The following is a 9,323-nucleotide window of genomic DNA, read 5'->3' on the forward strand; positions in this document are numbered from 1 at the left end:
TTAGCATATTTTGTCATTGTCCTTCCTCTGCTGTGCTTTTTCTTTCTCATTTTGTATTTTCCAGTATATCAGAAAAAGGCACTGCAGGAGATAATTTTTTTTTAAATTTTATTTTAACAAATGGCTACTACCTTACTTTCTGGCAGTACTGCTTATCGTACAAGCAGGGCATGGAAAGACTGGACACAGAACATAAAAACGGGAGGATGGAGCTGGAGGAGAGGATCTCCAGTTATAGAATACTTTTCCAGGAAGAAAGTACAGGATATAGTTACTGGACAGACACATATTTCTTGCTGAATTCCTTTATTTCAACAGAACATAACAGAACATGAGTTTTCCAATCTAAACCCTACAACTCTCAAATTGAATCTGGTTACCTTTTATACTGTACAGGTCTTCAACACACCCTATGTACAACCACTCCCATGACAGTGCTTCTCAGCAATTTTAAAAACAGATACAGTTTTATGTGTTTCACTGTCCAAATAGCACACAACTCTTGAATTGCAAACAATAGGCCTGCAACTAAGAATTCATCTGCAATTCTTCTGTCAGTAACTCTAAAACTTAAGTCTTTGCCAAAAATATTCTACATGGTCTCCTCCTTACATTCATCATTGACGCGGAATTTGTACAACTTGACTTTTCTCACAGGCTTTCCAGATATGCTGTGTGTTAGCCTCCTAAACATTTTTGCTGATTTATCTCTCAAAAATTTCCTTTTCCAGGGCCTCAAAGCTTCCATCTACAGGTTAATTCCTTGTACAAGGATGACAGCTCAGCTCATAAGGGAGCTGCAAATCTCTGTCCCAACCAGAGACATCTACGAAACTGGGAAATCCTCATAACTCAAAATCTCTGATGATTTAGAGATTCTGAATCTCTGACAGAGAAGTGTCATATAAAATCCACGTAAAGAATAGTACCTTAAACCTCTCTCACAATCTTCTCAACAGTGGACTTGTCAGCACTGGTGTGCTATTATGGGAGACAACCTTGAATTAAAGTACAGATGTCACATTCTGAAGAGTGGTGTGTGAACAATTCAAGATAACATCACTACAGCAACACCCCCATCCAGTCAGGAACACAGCTAGAGATATTTTTCACCAATTATGAGGCAACGAGACTGTAGAATAACCTATGAATCTGTAAAACCTCAAACTACTAAAAAAAAAAAAAAAAAGGCTGGAGGAGGATTAACTGACTGCTTCTCAACTGTTCTGATTGAATGGCCAGGTGTTACCCCAGAACAGCTGGCAAAAGTCTGAGGGCAGCGAATAAAAAGAGAGATGGGCACAATTCGGTGACCTGAAAATAAAACAGGCTTTATCCGAAAAACAACAAATGTCACAGAAGGTGATCTCAGTATGGGGTACCCCAGAGGGTGAGGGCTAGGGTGAAACAATAACTCATATAAAGTAGGTTAGGGGCAGAGTCTGAGGGAAGGGTTCCAATCATAAACTGGGGTTAGGAATACTAAAATTACTGCACCAAATATGAACCAATGACAACTGAGGAAACAAAGAACTTTCTAGTAACATTCGGTACATTCTAGTCTAGTAACTTTCTAGTAACATGAGGACTTCCAGGGGGCAATGAGGGTGAATTTTTGATCCCCATAACTAAGGTGATTTCTCCTAAGGCTTTAGGCAAATGCCTTTGTCCTGTTCTCAACCCCAACAAACTGGGTCCTGAAAATCTCCAAAAAAAGAGGAATCCCACCTTTTTGAATATCTTTTCCACTATTTAACTGTTCTCATAGGGAAAATCTTTTTTTTTTTTTTTTATCCAGCCCAAACTTCTAGCTTCACTTCAGCTGCATTTCCCCTCATTGTCACCCCACACCACCGGGAGAGCCTGGCTCCATTTCTTTTACAAGCTCCTCATAAGCACTGTCAGGCTGCTACTACGCCTCCCATGGAGACACCTCTTGCCAGGATAAACAAGCCCAGCTCCTTCAGCCCCTGCCCCAGGACAAACTCTTCAACTCCCTGAGTATTTTGACAATTCTCTACTGAATTTTCACCATTTAGCTCTATTGTCCTTATATCTGAAGTATCCAAAGGTAGATGTAGATGTGTTCTGATGAATGCTGAATCCCTTAATCTCCTGGGCGTGCTGTTAATACAGCCTAAGAAACTACTGACAGTATTTGCTGCCAGGTCACACTGTTGGTTTATGTCCAGCTTTTTGCACCTCCCCAGGCTTCCCAGGCTGTGCTCAGCAGTGCTGCTTCTCAGCCAGCTGGTCCCAATCCATATCCCTGGGAAATCAAAAGTATAGAGCAATATAGGTCAGACCTCTGGAGGTCATGCAGTCAAGCTCATTCTCAAAAGCAGGGGTAACCTGAAGCTTAGATGAAGCAGCATCCACCATCTAAACCTGAAACTCATAATCTACATACATGAAACAACCCAGTCAGTTTTAAATTCTATTTCTAAATGATCTTTACAACACTATGATTATTCTTATTTTTCAAGCATGTCACGATCAATAAAAGCTGGTACTATAAAATGATAAAGGGACAGCAGCTGTAAAAAAATAATGGAACCACTCAAATATAAGTATTTTATAATGGCAAGGACACAGAAATTGAAGGACTTTAGTGAAACGTGGATAAGAGTGCTGTAGTGGGCAGTGAGGTGCTGCAACCCTCCGAAATCGTCCCCAGTAGGAGAAAGCTGCTGTTTCGGTGGCACAGGCTCACTCACAGGGGAAGGAAGAAACTGCATGCTCTGGATAACTCTTGCATCAAACGAGGAAGAGACAAGGAAGAGTCTTTGTATCGGGTTCTGCAGGGCACGTTTATTCCAAGCATGGGCAAAAGATCCAGGGAAAAAGACAAGGACAGTGGAGAGTCCCGGTCAATAAAAGACGCCATGGTCCAGAGGCCAGGGGAGGATGCACCCCTCTAAATGTTATGGAGATATCCTCCCACAGTTCACTGCGGTTCTATGTTAGTTACCCAGTTATGTCATCCTTATTCTCCTCCTCAGTTCTGAAATGTTCCCTGCTCCTGACTTCCCTATTGGCCCCGTTCCCAGCCGATCCTGGATCCCAGTTGATTGTCCCTTTAGTCCCACCTCCGCTGTGCCCTTGTCCTTCACCCATTGGCCCTCAGCTCTCTTGCTCCACCCTCTGCTATCGGGTTTATATACCTGGACCTTTCTTTGTTCTGGGTTCCTTGTCCCTGGTTTCTTTCTGTGCATGGTCAGTAAAGCCCCACAGGAATACCACACAAAGAACCCCTCTGTCATTTCTCCTTTCGCCAACCCTTGGAAGTTATCACGCAGTGTGAGCATCTGGTGCACCCTGAGCTCTGCATCCCTTCTCGTAGAGGAGACATTCTCGGGAAGGCGGTGGCCTTGGCAGCTCCTGCCACGCCACTGCAGGATACCCCATCACACAGAGGCTTTTACCAGCCAGCTTGTTTTCTCAGCTACATAAACTTAAGATAAATGTCTGATTTTCGATCCTTTCCTATAGAAAGTAAATGAAGCTTTTCTGTTGTTAAAAGGGGAAAAAATCCTTTTACCAATCAGGGTTTCTTTATCTTTCATCCAAATCACTTGGATAAATTGTCATGCAGTAGAAGGAAATTACATAGGAATCTGAATCTTGCAACAGAAAACTGAGAATAAGTTTTAGAAACTACTTACGTTTCTTACAATAACAAGATCAGAAACATTTCTAGCTTATTATAGGTACTATACACTTACAATTAGTAGAGTATTCTAAAAATTAGGATTTAATTGTAGCATGCTGGCTTTGCAAAGAAGCTAGAAAAGCACATGCACACAAGTTTTTCCCTATAGAAGACTAATGTATCTGTTCATTGCCTTTTAAGTATCTTCTTCACATTTCATTCTCCACTAAAATAAATGATAGACAACATATACCACATGAAAGATACTTATGTATCTGCTACCATCTGCTGACAAACAGCATTATTGACTTTATCTTAATCAATCTTAAAGAAATAACTCCTATTTCCCAATAGGAAAGTTTCCACTGATGCTACAATGGGTGAACAGTAAAAGCTACATGAATTTTTAATTCAGCATGTTGTAGCCACAGTAAGCCAAGAATTTATCCACCCATCTTGTGGATCATCACAGATTCACCACTGACCAGCATATTCCACTCATACAGTAGTGATTGCATCCTGCGTTCATTGAAGCCCTTCAGCTATTGCAGGTAGTTCCCAAAGTCAAATACTGAGCAATTACACAAAACTCATTCCTCATTTACAAAATACAAAACCATTATTATTAGTTGTAAAACTTTCCAAACAAGTCAGATTGGAAGGGACCACAGTAGATTATCTGGTCCAATCATCCCGCTCAAGCAGTGTCATTCTACAGCACACTCTCTGGACAGGTTTGTGCCCAGATGGTTCTTGAATATCCCCAGGGACAGAGACTCCACAACCTCTCTGGGCAATCTGTTCCAGTGCTCAGTTACCCACAAAGTAAAGAAGTTCTTCCTCAGGTTCAGGTGGAACATTCTGTGCATCAGTTTCTGCCCATTGCCTCTTGTCCCATTGCTGGGCACCACCAAGAAGAGCCTGGTCCATCCTCTTGACACCCTCCCTTCTGACAGTGATAGACATTGATCAGGTCCCCTCTCAGTTTCTCTTTTGGAGGCTGAACAGGCCCAGCTCCCTCTGCCTTTCCTCATAACAGAGAAGTTCCAGTCCCTTAATCATGTCTGTAGCTCTCCATTAGACCTGCTCTGGGTGCTCCAAGTCTCTCCTGTCCTGAGGAGCCCAGAACTGGACACAGCACTCCAGATGTGCCTCACCAGGGCTGAGCAGAAGGACAGGATCACCTCCTGTGCCCTGCTGGCAAAGCTCTTCCCAATGCACCCCAGGATACCTTTGGCCTTCTTGGCCACAAGGACACACTGCTGCCTCATGAGCAGCTTGCTGCCCACCAGGACCCCCAGGTCCTTCTCCAGGAGCTGCTTTCCAGCAGATCAGCCCCCAGCCCCTACAGCTCCATGGGGTTGTTCCAGTCTTGTTTTCCAATCTACAGTGTGGGATAAAAATATCTTTTCTCTCCTAGTCTTAATTTTAAGACAAAAATGGTAGTAGAAATGACCACCTTTCTATCACCTTATTTAATTTTACAACACTTCAAGTGAAAGCCTTGATTAGCCTCCAGATATTACTTTTGTTAAGAAAAAGACTAGCAAAACCTAAAGCAAAAAACCAAAAAACCCCCAAAAAACTATAAAAATAAAAAATCCTCAGTTTCAAGTATCTCATATAAAATCACAGAAGTGTGACAGTGAATGGACACCAGTCACAGTGATGACCTCGCTATATAGTAAACTAAATTAAAAGAGCATCTGCAGTATTTACTTATACATGCACTACAAAACATTTTCAAAAGAAAAAAAAGCCAAAGCTTCACATCTAATAAGCCAAAATGTCAGAAAAAAAAAATCATGTAATGAAAGCAGACTGTAGAGGTACATATTAAAATACTGTTTGTTCGACAGACGGAATCCTTTAGATTAGATTTGGCTTCATTGTTAGGAATCTGAGTTTGAAATGCTGTTTAAGTAGTGAGTCTTAAGACTCTTCCAGACCTAGATGCATTTAGGAAATGCAGTTTTAAGTTAGAGGTTTAACCTGTGTCTTGTCCCTTTCTGTTTTAAAATTTATTTTTTTTTCAGCTTCTGTATTTTAAAAATGTGTCCTTGAGCTCTGTGGCGAGGAGGGGGCTCTGCTGCCCCTCGAGATGGGCATTACTTGGAGAGAAGAGTGTTTTTTATTTGACTTAAGTTCCTGCCTAGAGAGCTCAACTGTGTTTTTAAATAACACTCAGCTGGGCTTAAAGCTCTTTTTTTCTTTCAATTTCACTGAGAGGAGACCAAAAGCCTACACCGGTGCTGGGCCACGGACCCAAAGCGCCGAGTCCAGCGAGTCCCCACAGAGCAGAGCTCCACAGCGATGGCCTCCCGCCGTCAAACGCTAAAAACCAGAGCTCCTTCCCCACTGCGGAGAGCCAGAGCTGCTTCTGCCGGCCACCCTCAGGAGAAGCAGCCATCGGGCTGTCAGAGCCACCTGGGCCCGTCCTCCAAGCCCGGGGCCACCGGCGCTCCCCTCAGCCGGGGAACGCGGGCCCGCCCGCGGCCGCGCCCTTCCCGCCATCGCCGCGCGGGGGAGCGGCGCCCGCCCGAGTCTCGCGAGATCCGCCGCCGCCGCCATGGAGGCGCCGGTGCGCGGCCCGCCGGGGCTGTCGGACGTGCTGGCGGTGAGGGGAGCGGGGCCGCCCGGGGGAGCGGGACTGCCCGGCGGGGAGGGGGAGGCCCTGCTGGGGGCGTGCAGCTGCCGGGCCTGCTGCGGGGCGCGGCCCGGGACCGAGACCGGCCGCGCTCGGTCTCTGTGGCCGCCCGGGGCCGCCCCGTGTGCCGCCGCTGCCTGAGCCGCGTTCCCTCTCCCGCAGAGCACGGACTGGTCCGAGCCCTGGCTGCTGGGGCTGGCCGCCTTCCACCTGCTGTGCTTCCTGCTGACGTGCGCGTCCCTGCAGCACCGCCGGCTGCAGGTCGGGCACTTCCTGTGCATGGGTGAGTGCCGGGGGCCTGCGCTCCGTGTGTCTGCCGCAGTGCGCCTCTGGCCGCGGTCATTGCCGTAGAACCTGCTGTGACCTGGAAATACGTGCTGATTTCATTTCCAAGAAAATACATGAAGTAGTGAGTTAAACCCCCGGCCGTAGTGAGGAAGTGCGATGAGTACGTTCACTGCCGTGTGTGTCACAGCTTCCCGATGAGGTGTTGCTGTGCTGGAGAAGCAGAAAAGAAATGGGCTGAGAGCCGGCAGCTGCTTCGTACTCTGCCTTGTTCTGATGGTGCAGTTCAGTGGGTACGGTCCGGTTTCGTTTCTGAAGCAGGTTCACCATGTGCCCTGCTGACAGCCGTGAGGAAGAGCGGGACTGGCTTGAACATTGCGGTAACAACTTGTGTTACCTCGGGCTTTATCACCCGAGAGTCCACAGTGACCTTGCCTAGCCAGAGCAGTCATGCCGGAACACCTGCTAGCTTTGGTTTAAAATCACATGGATTTGGATTAGATGGTGTATTACGAGCGGTTTGTTTTTAGAGAAATACCGAATCTAATATTTTTCTTTTATTGTATAGTGGGCTTAGTGTTCTGCGCTGAATATATCAATGAATTAGCAGCCATGAATTGGAGGTAAATGGTTTTACTTTCATTTTTTGAATAAATTATACAGTACAACGTAGTTATCACATACTTATAAAAATAATAATAATAGCATGCTTTTTTGTACTATTTAAAATCTCTTTATTTGGATGCTGGTAAAACTGGTCAAAGAACTCCAAGAAAAGCAGAGTGCTATGGTTAAGGGGAAAAGAATGTGAACTTTGGCTTTTTTGGGGGGATTGGGGTTTTTCTGGTTGGTTTCTTGGTGGTGGGGTTTTTTGTTGTTTTCTTGTTTTGTTGTGTTTTTTTTGGGGGGGGGTTCTTTGGTATTCAAGTTTAATAGCTGAATTAAGAACTACTTCTCAAAAATAACGCTGCTGCATTTATACTTATTTATATGTATAACAAGCATTAACATTTACCTGGTTTACTAAACCTGTATACTAGAATTAAACAGATGGTTTATTTTGACGTTTTGAGCATTGAATTAATCTTTCCCTGATATCACTAAAAGTTATGTGTTTAACACCACTTTATGCTGGCATCTAATTGTAGTCATTGTCTTTCACTTCAGGCATATATGACTGAATTACACCTTTGCTATATTTATTACTTTTGTTATCTTTTCTAAAATAAGTAAGCAAAAAACCTGAAAAAATAATTTCAGATGCTTCAAAATAAGCATGATTTGTGATGCACTCTTGTAGTCATGTTACTTAGCTTTTGCATAGTAAAGCTGTAAAAAAAGAGAGAGACTAATACTAATATTCATAAGTGAAGAGGTATCAACTGCCCCTTTTTTCTGACATAATACAGGAGAATGCTGGCCTGTGCTTAGTGATTCCAAGATGTGGGATGATGTATACAGTGTCCATGTAGAAGAGTTGCTGGGAAAGTTGAATGTGTGAACTACACTAAATAAAGCTTTGTCTCTCATTTTTATTTCTTTCAGGCTCTTTTCTAAATACCAATACTTTGATTCAAGAGGAATGTTTATTTCACTTGTATTTTCAGCGCCGCTGCTGGTGAATACTATTATAATTGTGGTATGTATGTGTTCATTCATGTAGGTGCTTTCAGTAAATGAGTCAGTAAAGGTATATGGATTAGTTGAATTTAATAATTTACTTGCTTTTCAGGTCACATGGGTTTACAGAACTTTGAATGTAATGACTGAACTAAAGATGCTACAGCAGAGAAGGAAAGCAGAAAAAGAGAAAAAGAAGTGAAAGCACCAAACACTATTTTTGTTTCTTCAGTTGTAATAAAGCCTGTCCAGGTAATCAGTCCTGTATGGGTATGCAGGAACAGAAGTATTTTTGTGTCCAGTGTCAAGAGGACTTGGTAATTGTGGCTGTGGACATTGAGGTGAAAGCAGATATCTACAGTACATTTGAACTGGCTGTGAAGTTATGAAACCCAGTCTTAACAAGTCTTCGTGCCCTTCAGTGTAAGATTGTTTTCCTCCATGACCAAGGCTGTTAGTATTGATGAGATACAATCTTCCAGTTTCCATTTGCCTGTGTATTTTTTTACTATGTCTTTTATTCTGTGCTTATCAAGTATCAGTTATTCTGCTGCTTAAGCCAATTGGAGCTGTGTTATGAATTACAGTAAATGAGAGCTTTTATTCAGAATAACTCAGGAATCCATGCTTCTGTGAAGCACTTCACTTCTTTATGAATCAAGTTTCATACTTCCTATGTGTACTGTGTGCCAGTGGCATTTTATAAATAAAACTATCTGCTCACTGTATCTTAAATTGAGTTAATTTGTATTCATTTTTAATCAGACACTTTCCTTTTTTGTTTCTCATAAAAATTCCCAGTTTGGTAAATTCCCGTTTAATTTGTATAAATAATTCAAAATGATCTTTCAATTTACACTTCATGTTTTTAAGGCTTCTAGATAAATACATTTTTTAAAAATTGGAGGAAAATTTGGTAGTTTTATGCTTCTTTGTGGAACAGAAAGGAAGGGAGGAAGCTTAATAATGTTATGTGCGGTTTTGTTCCTTTTTTAATGCTTTTTTAAAATAACTGAAAATTAAAAATACATAAAATGAGAAAGGCTTTAGTTTTGCTTCAAGTAGTTTGTTTTTATTGAATTAAGGTAATTTGAGAAGGGTTGGGGATACAATGGAGAC

General features: G+C 42.8%; 1 protein-coding gene across 1 annotated transcript in view; it reads left to right on the forward strand.

Annotated features, from left to right (window-relative positions):
• TMEM18 (transmembrane protein 18) overlaps positions 1 to 8,932 on the forward strand; it is a 196,265-nt gene extending 187,333 nt beyond the window's left edge. Inside the window, exons 3-7 of the mRNA XM_056486276.1 lie at positions 6,021 to 6,269; positions 6,462 to 6,582; positions 7,153 to 7,207; positions 8,130 to 8,223; positions 8,317 to 8,932. Of these exons, the coding sequence (XP_056342251.1) occupies positions 6,021 to 6,269; positions 6,462 to 6,582; positions 7,153 to 7,207; positions 8,130 to 8,223; positions 8,317 to 8,406 (609 nt within the window). The 3' untranslated portion in view covers positions 8,407 to 8,932. The remainder of the gene's footprint in view (positions 1 to 6,020; positions 6,270 to 6,461; positions 6,583 to 7,152; positions 7,208 to 8,129; positions 8,224 to 8,316) is intronic.
• Positions 8,933 to 9,323: the final 391 nt, after the last annotated feature.

Source organism: Oenanthe melanoleuca, chromosome 3 (assembly GCF_029582105.1).
Source record: "Oenanthe melanoleuca isolate GR-GAL-2019-014 chromosome 3, OMel1.0, whole genome shotgun sequence".
NCBI lineage: Eukaryota > Metazoa > Chordata > Aves > Passeriformes > Muscicapidae > Oenanthe > Oenanthe melanoleuca.